General features: G+C 41.4%; 1 protein-coding gene across 1 annotated transcript in view; it reads right to left on the bottom strand.

Moving 5' to 3' along the window:
* The window catches only part of suclg2 (succinate-CoA ligase GDP-forming subunit beta), an 84,715-nt gene extending 68,295 nt beyond the window's left edge, over positions 1 to 16,420 (bottom strand). The window contains exon 1 of the mRNA XM_042088668.1: positions 16,310 to 16,420. Coding sequence (XP_041944602.1) covers positions 16,310 to 16,393 — 84 coding nt within the window. The 5' untranslated portion in view covers positions 16,394 to 16,420. The remainder of the gene's footprint in view (positions 1 to 16,309) is intronic.
* Positions 16,421 to 22,701: the final 6,281 nt, after the last annotated feature.

Genomic DNA, 22,701 nt, shown 5'->3' with positions numbered 1-22,701 from the left:
GCAGGCTGGAACTAAACTTCTGTGATTATTGATTAGGCGATGGCTGCAGGGAGAATTTCATTGATTCATCTTTCCTGTCTCTCTGAAGCTCTGAACCTGGATGAGACGGATGAATTCAGGCTGACACTGGTTTCGTTCCTCAGAAACGGCAGACACAATTACCTTGAAAACAAACTGTAAATTGCCTGTGTTAATGAGGCTTTTTTCCCCCGAACGCTTTCAAAACGCTGGCGTTGCTGGCAGTGAAGTGGTGGCTTGTGAATGGCAGAAGACATTTAACAGCAGAGCCAAATAAGAAACAAGTTTAAAGCGGAGTCACTGTTCAGTCAGCTGTGTTCCACATATTGAAAAGTGGTGTGAGTCAATTGCATGAACAATATGGAAGTCCAAAAAAGATGTTCATGGCTGCAACTACTGAACTGCAACGTGATAGCACATTTTTATTTTTCCTGTAGCACAATGACCGCTACTTCAGGTCAGGACAATGGACTAACTTATTAGACCGCATCTACTATATTTACTCCACTGCAAAGACTAACAATCACTTTTTACTTTGTGCTTGTTATAAACTGAGGGTGGGCTTCAAACATGAGACGTGACTGTGTATGAAGTCAAGCACGTTTGATGAAGTTGAACTTCTGAACCACCCATCTTGGCACACCGTACCTCTCTAAAGGCCTCTCATCTTTGCCTTTCGATAGCCTCTGAGAACACCCGCAGGGTCAGACAGGTGTCGTCTACGCACAATCTGTTTGCTCAGCAAACCAGCCTAGCGCTGACTCCAGCTGCTTGGCGTGATTAAAAAAGACATAAAAAAGACAGCCTGATATGAGATGCGCGGCGCTGGGGTTAATTTCTCTTTTTGTTCCGTCAGGGGGGCCCCCAGTCTCCCAGTGGAGGGGAAAACAACAAAGCCAACTTCATAAGGGAGAACAAAGCCATCGACACTGAAAGTGAGAAAAGGACGCGGAATGAAAAATAAGCCTGGGGTCGTCCTTCAGACCTCCCTGACTTAATCATCATTAAATCTGTGGTAAGAAGCTAACATGCAAATGCACAAGCTTTCTTTCTGATGTGGGAATAGTGTGGGGGCCAAACAACGAAAGCCCACTTCCACTAGAGTTTTTGGCTTTGCTAAGGTCCAAACTGCTTTTAGAGAAAGAAAACGCTCCATAGCCATGGTTTGTTAATGATGTGTGACAATATATTCCCTTGGCAAAACCAAGCAGCTGTTGTAGAAACACTTAGTGTCAAGTTGACAGTGAACCGTATTCCTGCATCGGCGGAGTTACGTAACAAACTCACAGAATCGGAAAGAACAGCAGATGAAATCATGCATCAAAGGACTTCAGGTTATTTGAGTAATTTAAAATAATTTCTTCCCTACTCCATGTCTCTGTTTCTAATGACTCCTGTGCACATCACCCCTCAAAAAAAATCAACTACAAGCACAGCTGATAAATAATTCAATGTTCTTCAAGTACAACAAAGTCTATGAAGCTGATCAAACAAGAGACCTTTCTTAAGGAGTCTTTCAAAAAATGGGTTTTGACAGGAGGAATGACTAAGGGGTACTTTAAAAAAGAAAAAGGGTGTGTGGTGGTGGCGGGGGTGGATGGGGAGGTAAGAAGAGGTCGGTGCCATCTGACATGGTGGTTGTAGAGGGCTGACAAGGCCACTACGTGACTTTTAAATGAAGCTTCCTGCGTCTCCATCATTCATGAGCACGGGAGTGGGAAGGGTGGAGTGGGGTGGGGGGTTGGGGAGGGGGGGGGGGACGTGGCAACCGCAGCATCTGGCCTCGCTTGAGCAAGAGAGCACAGGGGCAGCACACAACCCCGCATTCCTCCCCCCCCCCAACCTCATTTAACAATACCGACTCACTCTTGCTCACCCTCCGCAAACCTCACAATTATTCAAACGGAGTCAACAACGGTCGATCCAGCACGTTTGGCTACACCGAGGACGAAAAGTAAGGGTGGGGTCCTAATTAGACTAATCCCTTCAGGTTTTTGACAAAATATCTTTCCGAAAAGGGGAAAGCTACATGGTCTGATACATCTGCATAGAACGTGCTTAAAGAGGATTTTTAAAAGCAGCATTTCCAGAATGCGGTTTGACAAGAGTCAGAAAGAGTGCACTATAATCCAATCAATCAAAAGCTGGCTAAAGTAGGCTATTACTGGCAGCTGCATCTTAATTATTGGGCTATAAATACACTTTCAAAGATTTGCCTACAAATAGCAACAGAATGCAAATAACTGGTCATAGGTCATACATTCTTATGCTCTGTGCTCCCTAGATATCCACTAAAGTTAGCACCAGGAGTGTGCTCTCATACTACCACCTTGCACATCAAGACACGCACAAGTTAAAATAGTGAGAACTGCAAAGAAAGGCAAAAGGGCTCATCACTGTCAGGAATGGTGTTTTATTAATCAAAACCCCAAGGTATGCATAGCATAAGTAAAATATTTTCAAAGTTGTTTTTTGCCTGGGTCATATGTCCTACCCATTCTATAGCTTTACCACAGTAAAAAAAAAAAAAGTGAAACAGTAACAATCACTTTATCAAGGTCATTTGTCCACATTGACACTCCCTGTCTTATAACGCTTTTGAATTCCTTTGGGGTTTTTTTTTTAATCAAGTAACTATTTCTAGTCTCTAGATTTCCATCACCAAACTAGCTTCTGACACCTGAAGGAGACCATACTGATCAGAGAGGCATCTAGAGAGCCAGAGCGCCTTGCATTGCCTCGTTTTATTCCCTTCCAGGCCTACGAGGCACAGAACGCTCATCGTCTGCATCTGCCAGCCAGCCCGCTCTCATTATCAGGCTTGCAGCTTTGTTAAGGGTTCAATGGCAGGACAGGAGGTATTAAAAACAGTCACACAAAGGCAAAGAAAACGAACCACTCCGCTCACCTACCTTTATTGAAAAGTTCCAGCTGTCCCACTTAACACATAGCCAGTCTAAACGCTGCATTTATCTTCGTATTAAGTGCCAGCCAACGCAATTCTTCGGGAGAGCTCCACAACTCTTCCTTTTCAGCACTGAGTACAGAGGGACAAGGGATTTTCTGGAAGATTCTAAAACCTTGACCTGATTGTCATAAATTCATCGTCGCTTTCCAAGCTAAGGCTCAGCAAGAAAAATAAGCACGCACAACTTATAAGCTTGGTTAAGAGGATATACTGTATGTCGAATCAACTCTCAGTCTGTAGGTTCATGTCAAGTTTAACCTCCAGGGCCTTAACTGTGTGCAAAAGAAAAGAGGAGGAAAAAAACAAACAAGTTTACTGAAGAGGATAACATGCTGAGCATCGCTGCATACCAATTAAAATGGCATGTCGATAAATTAAAAAAAGGACTTTCATTAAAAGATAATGAACACAACAAAACAGCCCAGCAGTCTGGGAACAGACTGATAAAGAGCACCAACAGCAGACACTGGGTCCAAAATACTTGGAAAGATGTCCACCATGCACAAGAAAAGCCTAAGTAAGTGGATAATTAACAGCACAGGGCATTAAAAACGGACAGAAAGATGTTAACGTGACCCGACAAGTACAGTGGCACGCTGTGCCACACACTCTCGCTCACTCCTGCCAAGTGGGAACTCTCCCTTAATAACAGCAGCCTAACTAAGTCTTCTTCACTATATCCGCAAAGAGGTTGGAGACAGGACAGTGACGACACATTTTAAACCAATCAGAGGAGACCCTACTGTCAACAGAGGAGAAGATAGAGAGAGATACAAAGAGAGGGAGAGAGATTCCCGAAAATAGCAGATGCTGAGTGAGAAATGGGGCTGCCGGCGTCCCTTCTGGCACTGTCAGTTACCTTGGGGCACAGAAAAACAGAGGCAACACATGAAAAGCACTTTATTTTCGTCCACCCTCTACACCTACAGGGTACCAGGAGGTAAGCGTAGCTGGGACCGCAACCAGTAAAATTGTCCTCCATCATGAAGACATCTGCCATTTGCCTCCCCTGGTGACTACTCCGTTATCAATTTTCCTTCCCTGGTGGCATCACTGTTCGAAATTTCACATGTGAAACTCATGAGACGGCCACCTGTGTATCCACATCTTTTTCCTGTTTCGACAAAGCCATAACGTTGGTTCATATCAGTAGCAATAAACACCACTGACATCTGTTCAAGGTTAGTTAGAGGGAAAAAAATGCCAATATATGTAACTATCGGAAACATTACTCAACCCTTGGAGATGGGGTAGTAAGGGGTTGTCCCTGAGGAGGTTTGGCCCATAATTCTTCAACGCCCAGGCGTAGCTTGTGTTTGTAGGTTACTAGTTCTTGGGAAGGGAATGCTGGGCCAGGGAGGGCCTGCAGAGGGAGACGGACTGAGCGCGTGCAGTGGAGGCAGGCCCCAGAAGAGAGGAGGAAGCAATGTGTGGCAGACAGCAGCTCTCCCTTGAGACACTCATTCTACAGCAATTATCTTCATCAGTACTCAGGAGACAGGCTTGCTAGGCCTGTTAAATACTAGCTATGAATATACACAAAAACAATCTCTCTCTCTCACACACACACTTTTACCACCCATCCAGCAGTCTAACTAAAAAAATTACAGTCAGCTGAAAGGGAGACAAGAGAGAGAGAGAGAGAGAGAGAACAACGATAGAAGCTGAGGGAGAAAAGCCAGCCTGTCAAGGAAAGAAATGCTTGCAGATATTCTGGAAATGAGAGAGAGAGAGAAAGCGAGAGACAGACAATGTTCTTTTGCAGTGAAATCATAAAACATAAAAAGCAATAATTCAGCCCCTGCTTGGATGGAAATTAGAAATGGAGGAGTTGGTCTCGGCAGGTATGCATGAGTGAGCACAAGTCAGGCCTCTCTCTTTCTCTCTCTCTCTACCGCCCTGCCAGTTTCACACAGGACACAACAGGGAAACCTTCGACATTTATTACCGCACTACCTCCACAGGCCAACCCTGTGAACAGACATCACAGTGCTCATTTCTGGGCAAACTGACCGGGAGAGAAATGATTAATTCAGAATTGTGGTAGGACATACTGTGTAGAGGAATATGAAATGCCCCCATCTTGAGCGCACCATCTTGAGTATCCGCCTTGCTCTTGCATATGCAAAATAGTGCATAAATACAATCTTGAATTTCAAAAAAGATAAATTTGGTAAGTGGTCAGAGCTTTGGAGGCCACGGATAGCTTGAAACCAAAATGTTTTGTACAACATCAATCTGCTCCTGGCAGCTGTGAAGCGAAAAACATGACATTTAGCTGTGGATGGAAAAACACAGCAAAAAGAACATCAAGACAGTACATCTTTCATGAATGTATTTTTTGACTAAACATAACGCTACTGCTGCACCCAATGTCAATGATGAGTAGCATTGTCAACTCCGTCACACTACATAAACTTCTCCTCATATTGTCCATTATCATTTGATGACACTTAAGAGTCAATTATCTGACTGAACTCACACAACAAAGGAAAACCAGTTAGCAAAGCCAAATGGGCTTGGAGCTACATGGAACTGAAGATGATTACAAGGATGATGGGGGGGGTGGAGTAAGACATCAACCATAACAATTACCACCAGCATAGAAACATTTATCAGTGTTTGCCTGTGGGCCCTAATGCCGAGTGCTTCTCTGCATGTGACGATCGTGCTAAGTTCACATGCACGCTGGTGGTACTGAAGCTGTATCATACAGCACCATACTGACTGTTCTAAAGAGCTTTGACAATTATTTGATTGTTTTTCAAGTATTACATGTATTGCTATTGTAATATTTTGGTTTTCTCCAATTTCAGTTTATATTGTAAAATGAATATGTAGAATGTGGATAAAACAAGACACGTGAGGACAACATCTTGGGCTTTTGGAAAAACAGATATGATTCACCATTTTCAACAACTAATCAACAACAATATAATTGACAGATTCATCAACAATGAAAATAAATAAACTGGGGAAAAGGCAAAATGACTTCAGCATATTGTAATCCCGATAACCATGATAAATCCATGATAACCATGACTAGTAATTCATAAATGCGTCACAGGCCTTCTTCAATAACGCTCACAGTGGGATGTGACTTTGTGCTCGCCAAAACAAGGGCAGAGGAGAGTTGAGGCAGCACTTGCATCACATTCAGCAATGAGGGAGCAGATGGCAGAGGTGCTCCTCCCACGGCCAACACAAAGTTCCCTCACAAAAAAAGTTACAGCGCCACTCTCTCATTGTGCCAAAGTCGGCAGCACTCTCACTGATTTGGACAAGTCAGTCTACACCAGACTAGGCATCTTTAATAACTTGAGATGTAGATGAAGTCTGTAGATGTGAAGCTGGAGTATCATCTATAAGTGTAAGTAAGTGTGAGGCTGCAGGTTGATTGTTAAGCTTAAAAGAGGAGCTCTCGGTCGTAGGGTTGTGCCGATGGACGATGGTTGACAGACATCACGATGGGGAGCAACCATTGTGATGCCACGCTCCCACATGCCAGGCACTAATTCCTGCTTTTTTTACATGTCTCGCAATATCAACATACACTGAACGTAAATTATTAACATGCATTTTTTTACATGTCTTGCAATATCAACATACTGTACATTCAACGTAAATTATGTAGCCTAATGTTTTAGCAGAAAATAGTCCTAATGAATTATTATTGTTACGACTAGGAAATTCAAGCTCTAAGGAGCATCTCGCTGCAGCCTGTGGGAAGGCGGGGCTTGACATCAAGCCCAGCCCGAATCCAAGTCAGCCATGTTTTTTTTTTTTATTATGTCACGCAGTTTAAAATTGCTGGTGGCGAGAGGGAGGCAGAGAGAGCCAGGACTCGCGACGAGAGCGAGCTGCAACATTCTATAAACCAGCAACTTACTGCAAAACACGTTGTATTGTGTATTCAACACGTAAACTGTGGATTCAAACCAGTGCAACTAGCACACAACTGTGTTTACCACCCGCACGCCCCCACCAACGAATTCATCATCAATCACAATGTTTCACTGTACCCATCGTCAGATGCCAATTAAGGGGACATCGCCCAACTCTACTTGGTCGTAGTGAGTGCACCGTCAAGCCCCTATCTCTTTCAGCAAGTGGACGACAATGTCATAAGCTCCTTCCCCCATGCTGACGGAGAGGCGTCTTCTAATTCCCAAGGATTTATTGGGGTAATAAGTGCTCCATTTGAAGGGAAGGTCAAAGCCTGGCTACCCTCGCTGAGCCAACCAATAAACAGCCTCGACAAGGCTGCTTGACTGAGCCGGAGTGCGGCTAACGAAGTGTGTGTCATTGCCAATGCTGTTATTAATCTAATCTGTCACTCACAAAGTAGATCTGAAAAAAGCAAAGCAGAGGGACTACTGCTGTTAAATGACTCCCTTAACTTGTTAAAAAGGCAGAGGGGTTATATTATGGTTAGCTACAGATAGGGATGTAACGGTATGAAAATTTAACCTCACGGTTATAGTGACCAAAATTATCACGATTTTCGGTATCATCACGGTATTTTTAAAAGTGTGTTCAATATGTTCAGAAAGCACTGAGCCTACACAAGCTGAAATAGTTTCAAAAAGTGTCCCGTTCAGTTTTTCATGTTTAATTGGCTATGTGCTTACTGTATAGCTTAACTTACCCTAACATTACTTGGAGGTTGCTATTACTGTTATTTGGATCCAATGAGTGAGACCAGGGTTGGAATTTCACCATTCTGGGGGCAAGGCCACTTGGCCTTCAGTTGGGCATATTTGGTGGAGGGCACAAAGGCCACATGTTAGGGCACCAAGGCCAAAGTTAACTATACAGTAGTAGGCTATAAAAATTATCAAAGTTGTATAGCCTATTCACCGCATCACTGTATGAAACATTACAAAAACATGAAACATGACATATTACATAGAACTGCAAATCATCTGACCATCTAATATTTACAGATATCTAGGCTATATTTAACATTTATTTTGTATTTGGCCTGTTATGAAATCATGTATTGAACAATTTAAGCACAGAAACTCAAATAGCCTAGATGCATGCTTAGCATCTTGTGATCTACTTTCACAAACTCTTAGTCAGCTGTCCTCTGATTTACCGATATCTAGGCGATATTTGTAACATTTATTTTGTATTTGGCCCGTTATGAAATCATGTGGAACAATTTAAACACATTGTAAACCTTAAAGCCCTAATTTGGAGACATCCATGCATGTCGAAATTTACTGCAAATTCAAAACTGGATTACTCTGGAACTGCTAACTGTACAGGGGACTGCTTTACACCTTTGTGTTCGGTAAGGTCTGCTGTTTATTCTGATATATGGTTTGTCATGTGTTAAACGAAAGGTTCGTGAAGTATTGCACCGAGAGGAATGGGTAGGGAGATGGACGCAAAACCTTCATTTATGATTAAATTGAATTATATTATTTACTTTTCTCGCAAACCGTTCATCACAGCAATTCGCGGCTAACATCGTTTAAAAGCTTGTGATGTCTGTGTGATGAGTATATAGGCTACTTCGCGAGTAGTTCAACTGAGAAGAATGGGTGAATTTAGACGCACTTTCTTGCTTGCGCTGTCACTTTCTCCACTGTGTAAAAGACTAAATTAATTTGCGCTGTGAATATTTTGACAGGCCATAGGCTAAATAAAACTCGCTATTAGTAGGACGCAAAGCAGAATATTGAAAGAAGGGCACCAAGGCCACCGTGGCCTGTAAACTTCTGATTTTCAAAGGGACATCACGGCCAACGCAAGGGGCAACGACGTGGCCGCCTTGAAATTCCTACCCCCAGTGAGACCAAATTAAGTGTTCGAAATAAAATTTTAGGCTACTGTGTTCTTCTGCTAACGTGAGTGTAATGGATTTAATGTGGACGCAAACATAAAAAGACGCAGAGTGGCTAAATGATACAGTGCAAGTTTTGCGGTGAAAATGTTCCGCCTTTTAAAATCAGTAGTAGTCTAATCCAAATAGCAGTTAAAACCATCAATTAGACAACAGAATCAGTAGGGTACCAATTTTGCTTCACTGTACCAGGCCTACTGTATGTTAAAAGCAGGCTCGGGGAAGTATGAAACACACGGTTTCAACACCGTGGTAATCAACCGTGATAATTATGATATTTCAAATGAAAACGGTAATTGTTATCGTCAACATTTTTATCACGGTTTATCATTATACCGGTAATCGTTACATCCCTAGCTACAGAGAGGCTTTTTTACACTCTTGCCATTCAAAAGGTGAAACAAATCGTGTACATAAATTAGGTATTTTACATTGATGTTCTCCAAACTTTGTCAATATTAATATGTCAATCTTCAAATTAACAAGAGGGCTATATTGTCATGCTGTACAGCAATCCAGATCGATTAAAATGCTCTTTCCATTGTTTCCATAGGTCAGAATCCAATACACCAACATTACTGATGACAAAGTATCTACTGTATGCAAAAAATGTCAAGGGAGGGATCAACAATTTCTCCTTGCCAGAGCCAAAGCGGCATTAGCCATACCCTCAGTGCGTCTCAAAGGACATTTAGGATGTTTATAAACATAAGAAAGTATGGATATAAACATTACAATCCTCCTTCAAGGATTGGCAAGTAAGTAAAACCTATAAACAGCATGGAAATTGCCCATCAGCTCCCTAATGTATAGCACTTCATGCTAATATGAGGAGGCTATAATCATTAGCCTGTCTCAGAGGTTGAATGAAAGCATCTCCATTAGAACTACAGCAAGAGGAAAACTCAATATACCAATAAAGCATCGACTCCAGAGTCCTTGTGAGGTGGAGGATAAAAAAGCAGATGCCTCTCCACCACAGGGGAAAACTTTTTTCTCCATATTCATGAGGGGTTATTTACAAATCTGTATTGACCGCAGAAGTCTTTCTTTGGGAATAGGAAGTGGGGCTTACTGACGTTCAATGGGGAGCTTTTCCAACAAAGAGGTTTAAAGTCATGAAACCTCTCAAGGACTTCCCACAGATCTTGGAGAAGGCACTTGGGCGGTCTCCAGTCTCTAGTACTATAGAGTCACAAGACGGTTCACGGAGTGTGCAACACAAACTCACTCTTCTGCTGTGGTATTCCTTAAAATTCTATTATGGTTTCATTTATTCTTGGACGCTTCAGATTATTGGTTATTAAGGGTCTCTGGAACAGCATTACCCTCATTTGTGGTCAACTCAGTCAAGTCCCACCACAAACCCATTTTTAATTTCAAGTAATTTCTGTCAGAGCGTTGTTTATTTATGTAACTTTTATTTACTACCTTACCTTTGTTTATCATTCCAAGTTCTGTCATTTTATCATTTGAAATTTAATCAAATAACCATTCTCAAAATGAACAAGCACCAGAAAAGTCCCTGACGAAAGGGATAAGATTGGAAAGTAATTACTAAAACAGCATACAAGTTAATATTCTACAAACTGTTGGCTCATTTCATGACTTCCACTAACCATAGCCTGCACACACACAAACATACATCTTAAAAATACAATAACATGATGGAACTTTAACTTTTCACTCTGCACAGCTGTGGTCCACCTACTGGTTTTTGGTCAAGTTATGGATTAGAATGGCTCTTTAAAAAAATAGATCTGTCTAGTGCCCTGGATCACTCCTGTACAGTAGCAGTTTACTGAATCCCTGGGGATAAAATCCTCATTACTGGCATCTCAGCTAAGCCCTAAACCTTTGAAATGTCTCTCCTTAATTAGCACCTCTGAATGGCCTCTAAGTTCATTAAAAAGAATGATCCTTACGGGACTTATTTCCTCGAAATTTGAAAGAAATTAATCAATTTTAATTTCGGTGATTGTACACAATTGATTTGCTCAGTTCACATTTGTGTTTAACCTGAAAGGCGCAAGGGCAATTTCACAACTTTGTTTTACTGTAATTACTGTTCTTTTTTTGTTAATCTATGCAACTAATTGACAGATTTATTGGCTGTCAACAAAGTGGCACAAATAAATGTCACAAAGCTTGTCTCATTCAGGTAGAGACAGAGACAAGAAACTTTTAAATCTAAGGCAGAACTACAATACTTCAACATCAACAAGGAGTACAAAGTTTAAATTTTGCACATGCAACACAACTAGAAACCCAGTATGTCGTCACTAAGGAGGGGGGGGGGGAATCATACTGTCCCTTTCAATTAGCTCTTTCCAGTCCTAACTCCAAAGTTCAGTAGAGCTCTTCTCACATCGCTTGTAACAGGTTAGTCTATTCCACCACACGGTGCATGTTTGTTCACAAGTTACAAGGTCATATAATACGAATGAGCCATACAGAGCTTAAGATCAGGTACAACAGACAGGGAAGAGTAGTGTGGAAGAAAGACATGCCATATTGCAGGATTTCGATCACAGCAATCTACATTCTGAGAAGTGGAAGAGAGGCCTAATCTCACAGAGGCACGCTTGGTGTCTCTAAGCAAAGCAGTTCTTCTCGGATAATAATTTTACCAATTAGCATAGCTAATGAGGAGCATCATTAGCAGACTATTTGTGGGATTCAAACGCAGTAGGCGAGTGAGGTGGCCCAGAAGGCCCCAGAAATAAACCAAACACTGCTGAAGGTAGGTAGCTCAGGGGAAAAGGAGAAAATATACTTTAGACATTATGTAACATATGGCCATGTAGAGGCAATTGTGCTGCGCAGGTCTGAAGAGAAAGTGTGAAAACTATTATATTTCAGGCGAGCGTGGCTAAAACTACAGTAAACATGTTAGTATAGTATACTATGCGTATGCTAACATAGGAACTGGAGGCGTCAGAGCATGTGCCGTTTCTATGTAGCACCCAATGGAAGATGGGCCTAATCGTGTTTTCCTTCCCATGTTCCTTTTCTCAGTGTTTAATTGTTCTCAGACGCCCTTGACAGTGTCTTCGAAATACGGGAAGGAATCAGGCTCATCACCCTGAAACACGGTGTAGAACACCCAAGTCCCTGTAGGGTTGCACCGAGCTGGAGCCTGCCAAAATATTCTGAATGATCGCGAGCCTTCTAAATTATTGAAAAATCCTAAACAGCTCTTATGAGCAACAGAAATGGCTATTAACCTTGGTGAAATGATATTCAAATCCAGTTACAGCAAACTTGGTCTACTGTATCCCTTGCGGGGAGGAAATGTAAATGTGTTCGTGCAGTAGACAGATGGGGAAGCCGACCGCCGTTTGAAGTTCCTCGCGCCAGGAGTCACCCCCCTCTCCTCCCCCACTCACGCCCCCCACTACCACCACCACCACCACCATCACCGCCCAAGCCCCCTCTAAAATATTCAAGATTCATTCAGCCGACTCCACTGTTTCAACACACCACCAACTGCTGCAGCAATATGAGGTGAAGGCTGCTTTGACACTTTCAAACTTTGCAAGTGATTTCCAAATGCAGCGCAGTGCAGCACTCCTATTAGCAGAGAGCAGGAGGGGGTAAAAAAAAAGGGCATAACCTGAGGATTATCTGACGCACCAGACTTGCAGTCCAGAGGATTTGATTTATCAGCTCCCCTTCCTCCAAACCATCTTTCCTCAAAAAAAAAAAAAAAAAAATTGTTGTGATCTCTTTTGCATTGTTATTGACAAACCTTCTCAAATTGAATTCCTTGTGGAATGGGCTGCCATAGACGAAGAGGCCGGATCATGGTGATAGCTACCTGTCAGTCAAGTGTGGAGCAAACTCCTGGCCAGGGGGACTGGATGTTCTTAGATCATTACCCTTATCCTGTCAGCAAGAGGCCAGCAGATGAGGGGAGAAAAACACAGGTGGGACCTAGAGTGGACTTGCAAGGACTAATTGTACATGTGGCAGACCGATCTTGCTGGACATTGTTTTTGGGCAAATGTCCAAGACTCTCTAAAGATATAATGATACTCAACATCAGCTTGTTAGCTACTGCAGTATGCTAAAACTGCTCATTTTATAACAGGAGCTGAATTGAACCTATTTCCCCAATTTAATCTAAAAAAAAAAAGCATTTTCAAAACACACTCTGATCTAAAGTATAGTACAACATGTTCCAAGAAAGGTAGCCTCCGAATTTAAGCAAGTGTTGGCACACAAATACTTTTCAATAAAGACATGCACTGTAATATGACTTGGCACTGTGTACTTTTTCATTATCTAAAGCCTTCTTCCAGACAGATGAGGCTGGTCCCCTGTTACCAGCTATGTCTCATTATACCAACAAGATGAAAACATATGCTGACTAAGAAGTGCAGAATGCCAAACTAGACTGGATCTTCCTGCCGTGAAAGTCTGTGTATTTGGCTGCAGAGCAGTAAGGAAAAGAGAAGAGGCGGTCTTTAGATAAAGAAGATAACTATACCTAAAAAGCAAGATTGTATTGATCTGTATACCAGGCAGCCTCTGAGTGTTTCATTTCAACTTGACCTGTCTATACAACCTGCTAAGTTACAAAGAAAACAAAACACACTATACACACCATCACTCAGTCAACCAAGAGCATCAACCTCCTCTCCTTTACAGTATACACACAGGAACCAGAATGGCAAAAACTTAAACCCTTTATGAAATACTGAAACTAGCAGCCTCATTTATAAATGATCCGATTGGTCAGCACCAGGGCAAAAGCTGTGGGAAAAGGAGCGTGGACTGCAGTCTGAGCAGTAGGTTGGAAATGATGTGTGTGGATCTGCTGGAACTGCAGTGCTGCACTGAGTTCTGCATCAGAGAGCAGTGAATGCATCATGGGTGGATGGACATCAAGCAAAGGCTATTCCTCTTTTTTTTCTCCTTCTGTCCTTTCCCTGCCGGCCGCTGCCAGAGAAAAACACGTCCTCCTCCATAACACAGAAAACCCAGTTTGAACTCAGCCATTGAGAAGAGCGAGACGGTTCACTGGCATCCTTCCCTTGTGAGGTGGTTTACAGTAAACAGCTCGCGGTGATCTTCTCTGCCAGAATTACAACTTAAACCCAGACTGATGATGCATACATAAACAAGGGTTTGACAAGGGTGACCTTACTCTTACCCATAAATGCATCCTTGAAATGACATCTCAGGCTTCAATACAGTGCAAGGCATTCCTGCTACTGAAGAAGCATACATGTAGGCTACTTATTTGGTAGACTGTTATCCAATCACCCATACAATGTGCATAGGTCTAGCCTACTACAAGTAGGCAAAAAATGGTCAATTAGGTTGGATAAAGATAGTTAGGTTGGATCAAAGTCAAACAAAATAAAATCTTGCTTTTCTGCAATTTGTGATAAAAAAGGTCATCATAATTAAATAAAGAGAATTTAATGATGAATAACTAGTCTAATATCAATGGCAAGACATTGACTCTTTGAGTTGCCTATGCCTAACCCTCCTAGCCTGTCAGTTTACTTGCAAGCCTCATCAGGCTGTGACATTGATGTTCATACAGCATTAATGATCCAGTCAATTTAATTGACTTACATCAGTATCAGTCAAAACACTTTGTAGAGTTACTGGTTACAGAAACCGTTACTGAGTATTTTCATTACATTCAGTTCCTCATTTTTCATTTTTGTTTTTGCACTATTTCACAATTCATTAAGTGTTGCAAACAGATTACACTGCAGTGTGCAAATGTGATATTAGATATTGGCAATACAGTACAAAGGATGTTTAAGAATTAGCTATGTCATTTGAAATATTATAAATACACATAAATCAATCATGGGATGGAAGAAAATCTCACTGTACAGTACACAAAGCCTGATCATTTACCAAAAAATGTGCCAATGGAAAGCTTATGGTAGCCTATCGAACAATGCGGCTAGCCTAAATTGCTTTTAGCATATCAATTTGATATAAGTGGAAAAAAAGTTAACTAACTTACATCGCAGTTCTAAAATATAACACAGCGATTATTCATTTCACTTGCTCTAAGGAAACTTTTCTAAAATATGAAGAAACTAGAAAAGCACTCAGAGAGTACAAAGCTCCACTAAGGCCCACAGTTCAGTCTTGTCGAAACATCACTCAGTTTTTTTTTATTTATTTTTTTATTTAAACAGACCCTTAGCCTACATCATGCAAACAGGCGGATCATTAATTGGGATCATAGGGCAACAATCTGTTGGCTGTATGATGCCCATATCAAATCAATCCGCATGAAAAATGCCATCTGTTGAATGCTTAAAATAATCTTCACCAATGCAATCACAATTTATAAAAGACTCTTACATTAACAGTGTAGAGCTGCTAACACTAACACACTTGTTCTGATTAACAAAACATACTGATAATGTCACAGCTTTTATCAGGAGTAGGCTACACTTCAAAGACTGATAACACAGCTACCCTTTGCACTGTTGCTAAAGTAGCTAACATAGCTCAGAACAAAGGTTGTTCAGTCCAAAGATCTATTCAAAGTCAGCAAGCTAATGTGTCTGATTATAGGAACATTGGGCATGCAAACATGGGCTTCGTTGGTTATTAATAGGCTCCAAACTCAGTGGATGACAATGTTGCATGACACATTTTTTTATAAATCTATCAATACCACGGGTTGCTTCAAAAAAGAGATGCTATTCTTCATAAAGTTATATGCTGTCTTATATGCTGTCAGATGGTGGTGTATTTCCCTGTAGGCTCAACTCAAGGGCTTAGAAAACTGTGGTTCAATGAGAGCGTGAATCAACAAAGTAACCTGAGTGCATTCAGGTGGTAGCCTATTGCACTTTTTGTCTGGGAGCAAAACATGTTGCTGCGTTGATGGGAACAAACACCACATTGCGATTTACATTAGCCTATATAAAGGTCCACACCACCCACACTCTGATTCATTCTGCCAGCTAACGGTCATGACTAACCAAGGACAGGAAAGTTTTATGCTTTCGCTTCAGTGTTCCTGTCAGAGGTATGATTCTCTCAAGGTCATTTTCTCTGTCCTCGTTGTCAGAGGTCCCTCACTTGATGTTTCATTAACGTTACTTAACACTGCTGAGCTGGCTGACACGCTTAACCTCAAAATAGGTTGCACATGAAAGTTAAATTAGCAAACGTTGCCTAAGTTAGCAAGCTAACTAAAATATGTCGCTAGCTAACGAACAGCTTTGCAAGCCGAGGTCCACGGATTGCAAAAAAATGCATCAGCGTTTTTTTTTTTTTTTTTTTTTCTAGAAGTAAGTGCCGTGGATAAGTGTCAGTAAATTAAATCTTTCGGTGGGTTGAACTTTCATGACCAACACGAGTACAGCTGGTAGCACAGCTTGCAACGGCATTTATTCAAGTGACACTCACTGAAGACAAGTCAGACTTCCATGTAGGAAGCGTAGTTACAATGTGAACAGAACATAATTAAGCGTTACCTTGTTTTTATTAAGAAACAAGCAACTGGCACTTGCCCCACGCAGACCTCTTGCAACAGCCTGACAAGCCATGGATGCCGCCATGATGATCCGGAAGTGTGGACAGGAAACACGCACGTGAGTACCATCGTGGAACTACGTTGAAAGCTGATTGGGAGGCTCACAGAAAGAGGCGTAACACAAGTCGTCCAGTCAGTACAGCCATTAGACATTCCCTGGTACAGCCTATGGGTACAGCCTGGAAAAAAGTGACTGATCATACTTTTCAATATCTCATTAATGCAGACACGCCGATCTTGAACACAACTTAATGACCACAAACCAAGTACGCTACCAAGGTTTGTGTGTGCGTGCATGCGTGTCTGCATGTGTGTGTGTGTGTGTGTGTGACAATGTTGTCTTCATAGGGGAGGAATCTAAACAAATAAGCAGACTTCATTGCAACAGTGGAATTGATCAATTATTCATGACATGACATGTTATGACATCCTATTTCATTATTTTCGTCATGGGATGGTGAACAAATAATAATTAATAGCCTAGCCTATACTGCTGACAAAAAGTGTGGGGGCATTGTGTGAAACAACACTTGTGAAACCACTGACAATATCATTAAATTACAGCATGCAGACTTAACACATTTCAAGAAAATAAACAAAGTCTGATAGAGCTAGTGACAAACAAAGTTCCTTGAAGCGGTAGCCCATAGTTTTTAATGCTCATATGTGTTTGAAGTTTAGATAATGGTTGGGCATGTACCCTTGCCCCCTGGTAGGGAAGAGAGGGTATTGTAATCGGGTCTGTCTGACTGTGTGTCCTATCTCACATAACTGAAAGTAGTCTACTTGTCTGATGTAGGCTAAACATGTGCATAACCTACAAGGTGGGTCACCATATCTCCTACATCATCCTCCATATGATCTGGCTCACAATGCAGATGTTGGAACTAGGGCTTCACGATTTGAAAATACTGTAGATATTGTGACAGATATTGTGAATGCGATTTGCTGTGCCCCACACGCACACCCACCAACCAGAAGTGGCATAGTCAAGGAGGATGAAATTAATATAAAAGTAAGAAATGTAACAAAATTAACTATGCATAATTATTTTGTAGCTTTTGCATTTTGGTAATTGTGTTGTTTCATATTGCGATTACGATTGCGATAATTGTGCAGCCCTAGTTGGGACATGTTTAAAGGAGAAATCCGGCGATTTTTCACATAGATCTTCGTTTCTCGAGATCACGTACCGGTACGAAAAAAAAGAAAACAATCATGCCACGGAGTGTAGAGTATCTAGCCTAGAAATCTAGACGCACCCTAGATTTGCTGCCAGGGCTAGTCTAGCAACTCTCCGTTGGCTTGTGAGCTCGAAAAATTTAACTTAACGGAACTCCCCCTATTACTGTCGGTCCCGTATTTCCGCCGTCTTGCGTGTATGTGTCACTTAATATCCATTTCTATACAAACCAAGACGGCGGACTCCTAAAGAAACGTAACCACCCACACCATAGGTGTATCTAAATTAGCTATGTACTAAAAATGACATTTTACCGTGACTCGAAGATCTGTAAACAGTGTTGTAAGGCATGCGTGTACACAAAATCGGATATTTCAGGCAGTAAATGCTCCCGTTAAGAACCAAACCAGATTTTTCTCAAATCTACACACCTATGGCTACTGAAAAATGTAAGGTTCATTTGGCAAATGTTATTTTGAAGTGTTATAAAACATCGTTGTTTTAGAATTTCTGAACAAAAGTGGTGATAATTGGGGGTGTTACGATATCAGGCCAATCAAATCGTGTATAGAGTCGTTATAGGTGGGCTTAACATAATGATTGATGGCAGAGTTGCAACGGTTTGGCTTGAATTCCCTGCTACTTGAAAACAAAGAAGATGGATGTTGTTGGCGAACAGTGTGACACGAGTTAAGCTTTTTTTAAGTTGGCAAAAGTTTGAACTAGCCAACTAGCTCCGCTGGTGGGAAAACGCATGGGACTCATAGCGCTGTCCTATTGCGTGCAGAGGGAATTTGAAAGACAACCGATTATCCCGCCCCTCGGACTGAGCACTGCAAATGGCGAGTGCCCAGACCCTACATTTTAATGTGGGTCTGGCTCGTCAGGCTATATCTATTCGCCTTATTCACCCAAAACGAGGCTAAAGGGTACACTTGCCATACACCTCAGTCCAGCAGATGGTGGTGGTAATGCACTCCGTTTGCAAACTGCTAAAAAAAAAACTCACTGAAGAACAGGCCAGTGAACCCTTCTTTTTCTGTGAACTTATTTTGGCCAGTTTGCAAACGGAGTGCACTACCACCACCATCTGCTGGACTGAGATGTAATGGCAAGTGTACCCTTTAGCCTCGTTCTGGCCACCGGGTGAACAAGGCAAATAGCTGCCTGGCTACTTTAGCTATTGGCTGCAGCAACTTGAGCTAGGTAAAACTGATTATTTTCGTTTTTTCCGTACCGACAGTACTTGGTGACCTCGAGAAACAGAGATCTATGCTCCTAAATGTTATGAAAAATCGCCAGATTTCTCCTTTAAGGGTACTTAAAATCAACTAGAAATATAAGGATGTAAAATATTTTGTATAGGTAGCCTATAACTGACAATGCAGAGATGGTTACTACTGTAGGATACTTGGTTGTTGCATAGTTGCCGTGTGTGTCATATTTGAGACATGCATTTCTGAGACCCATTGCATCACCATGAGATATAAACTTTGCATAAAACCCTGTTGTATACAATCTATTACTTGTCCTCTGCCCCCTGTTGGAAACCTTTTGCACTAAAACAATTCTGACATGTAGTTTGTTAGAATTCAAAATGGCGGAATCTCATTAGTTCCTTGCTGATTATGTCAAGGTCAAGGATATTAGTAATTTCATAATTTTATGGTGAGATTTACCTTTACATATTTATCAATATTTTAAGATAAAAAATTACTTTGTTCAAAAAACGTAAAATTTCAGAAAATGTTAAAATGTAGTTTGGTGTAAAATCGAGTAGAAAATGTTTGTATCACAATTGATACAGCAGGTATTTAGTGGTAAATCTTTCAATGGGCATACTTATTTTTTTCTGGATGTTATATTCCACTGCTTGGTTGAATTTCTCATTGTCCTACGTAATTTAGAACGACCATTAACCGTATGTTATTTGCACACCTATGAAGTAGATCCATTTTTTTGGCCATATCACACTTGTATATTAATTCGCGGAACTCGTTGTGAAGTTTAAATGAACCATCACGTTGCATCCAAGCTGTAAAATGCAGACGTTCAGAACATAGTAACATTGTAGCATATGACAGAGGTGGCTTTTAGCTAGATGGATGACAGCAGGCTAGGTAAAATAGCGATGTTTCAAAGCTAAAGTTCATCAGAATCTTGGGATACTCCCGCTGGACAATGGGAGAGATAGAACTAACGACTGGCCTTTGGCCGTAGCAACCATCCATTTAGAACTAGTAACGGCAGTTTGTCCTGCAAGTTGAGAAATTCGTTGATATGTGTCGGAAGAAAGTAGTTCTACAAACAAGACAGTTTTAGCGATTAAAACATTTAAATTGTAACAGGAAATGAACACAACGCAAGTGGCAACAGTGGAATAAGCGGGATAATGGACGACACGGTGGTCTGTTCACAGAAGTTAATGCGGTCGAGGTTGTAAAACGGCCCCGACGCGAAGATAGAAATTGGACTTTTGAACATCACTCCCCAAGGTCAGGTGAAACACTGGGATCGGAAGACATATACGTTATGGTTCCCAGACCAGCCATTGTGGAGACCTACAACAAATTTATGGGTGGTGTTGAGTTTTTGGATATGCTCTCTGCCCTGTATATTTGGTGGCATAGTGTCACAATGGCTCAATGCCTGGATCCTGTACCGAAGAGACTTGCGGGCACAAGACCTGAGAAGGTTTCAGGCCTCTGTTGGCTCTTGCCTGATAAGAGCAGGAAGAGGCAAAGTCAGGCTCGGTAGGCCACTGTCCTCTCCATCACATTCCCCTTCACCACACTCCTCACCATCACAAACACATACCGAACCAAGGACGAGGCCACTATGCAGTGTTCCTCCAGATGTTAGGAGAGATGGGATTGACCACTTCCCATCCTGGGCACGACAAAGGTGCAAGCACTGCAAAGAAACTCCTCACTTCTTCTATGTGTTTGGTGTAAAATGCAATGTCCACCTCTGCCTAAAAAAGAACAGGATCTGTTTCCTTGCTTACCATTTGGCAAAGTAAAGGAAAGAAAAGACGTTTCAACGTTCAAAGATGCAGATGTTATACAAAGAAAGAGTTTTTGAAGTTAAAAATGAAAGAAAAGGATGGAAAAAGCCAGCTGTTTAAAGAAAGAAAGATTTGAATGTTATGGTTATCCAAAGATCTTACAGATTGCAAAGTTCTTGTTATTGCCCAAATTGTGTGTAATGCCCAAAGTATCAAATATGATACAAACAAAAATTGTGTGTAATGCCCAAAGTATCAAATATGATACAAACAAAAAAACACACCTGCAAATTATTTTTGTTATTTATTTTTTTTATATTTTGTTAAAGGGCTTAATAGAGACTTCAGATTTGAAAAAATAGATTTTTCTGTCCATTATTTCTTGGTTTAGGCATTAAAGGGCTAATGAAAGTTGATAGTTTAAAGAGATATTCCACCATTTGGGAAATTACACTCATTTTCCACCCCCCCTTGAGTTAAACAATTGATTTTTACCTTTCTCCAGTTCATCCAGCCGTTCTCTGAGAGCCTGTCCACACTTTTTAGGTTAAACGCAGAGGTTTTGCTTCGTCTTGGCCTTGGACGAATCCTGTAAACGCACTGCCCAAAACCGCACTTTTTTGAAACCTGGTCCCAGAGTGGAAAAATCTGAAAGCCTGTTTGAATTCGTTTAGACAGCGTAACCGCACATCCTGCTTGCGTATCGATGATGTCATCGCCACACCTCAGCTGCCCTGGACTTGCACTTATAGTATTGCCTAACAATACTAGTTTTCATACATGACATTACCTACGATTACACTCCGTAAGATAAATATCACAACTGGTGCTGCGCAGCGCCGATAGCTTATGACTTGGTGGACTGAACACTGTTTTTCCCGGTGTTTTTTTATGCATTCTAGCTACTGTCAGTGAAGCGAGAGAACTTAAGTTATTAGGTGCGGTGTAAGTTTAGGCTACATTAATTTGTGCGTAGTGCCAGTGTCATTCAGTTATTTTTCATGTCTTACAACATATATACATGCATTCACAGTCGAGTGAAATCAGATTTAAGCATACAAAGACGCTTAACTCACGTTAAGCCGATGGTAGCACACTGAATGCGAATGCGCGATTTGATGCAGGCAAAAGTATTGACTGTTACTAACGAAGGTTTTATAGCAATATTATAAATGTGGTGACAGAATAGCCTAGAACTTGGGTAAGCCTTGCGTTTAGTAGCCTAATTGCGGTGATAGCCAATGTGAATCACAGACTATCCTACAACCAAAGAAAGTAAAGGTGATTAGTAGGCCTACCTGCGTTAGCCAAATAAAGGACGGGACTGCACAAACCGTAAAATAAAGTTTATTAGTTGTTGACTACAGTTGACAGTTCACCATCAGTCCACACAAACAATTCTGGTTTCCTTGCACTAGCCATTTCGTCGTAGCCTATTCTGTCTGTTTGTAAAGCGCAAGTTTTGGTCAATTTCTGTAAAGAAACAGTGCCATCTATAGGCCTGGGGTATGAAGTAACGTGTTGAGTCGTGTTGAGGTGGATCCGTTTGGACGCAAATATTCTTGATACGGTTCCAGGGAAGACGGAGGAAAAAAAGATCGGTTTGGTACGTGTGGACGTGTGGACAGCCTAGCATAGATCATTGAATCGGATTAAAGCATTAGCATCTCACCTGCTAGCATCATGCTTAGAAGTGACTAAGATTTCCGGTAATTTTCCTATTTAAAACTTGTGTCCTCGCAAGTTAGAAAGTGTAATAAGATTAACGGAAGATGGAATGTGCCGATTTTCTAGGCTGATTTGACATGGAACTATACTCTCATTCCGGCGTAATAATCAAGGAACGTTGCGAATGTACCATGATATCATGCAGCACCTGAAAATAGTCCCCTTAGGCTAACTTCCAGCAACAAGATTGAGATGCAGCAGACAAATTGGTTAGTGAAACTGGATTATTACGCCTGAATGAGAGTATAGTTCCAGTTTAGAATATCGCCACATTTCCTTTTCCGTTTACACTTTCTAACTTGCGAGGCGATCTGATGGGGGCAATAATGTTACATTTGTTTTCTACTTTAGCTTGTAGGCTATTTGATGTAAACAAGCATGAATGCAAGTCATCAGTAGTGTTCTACCTTTGAAG

The sequence above is a fragment of the Alosa sapidissima genome, chromosome 4, assembly GCF_018492685.1.
Source record: "Alosa sapidissima isolate fAloSap1 chromosome 4, fAloSap1.pri, whole genome shotgun sequence".
Taxonomy (NCBI): domain Eukaryota; kingdom Metazoa; phylum Chordata; class Actinopteri; order Clupeiformes; family Clupeidae; genus Alosa; species Alosa sapidissima.
Note: the sequence above shows the minus strand (reverse complement) of the source record. Positions and strands in the feature narration are given on the sequence as shown.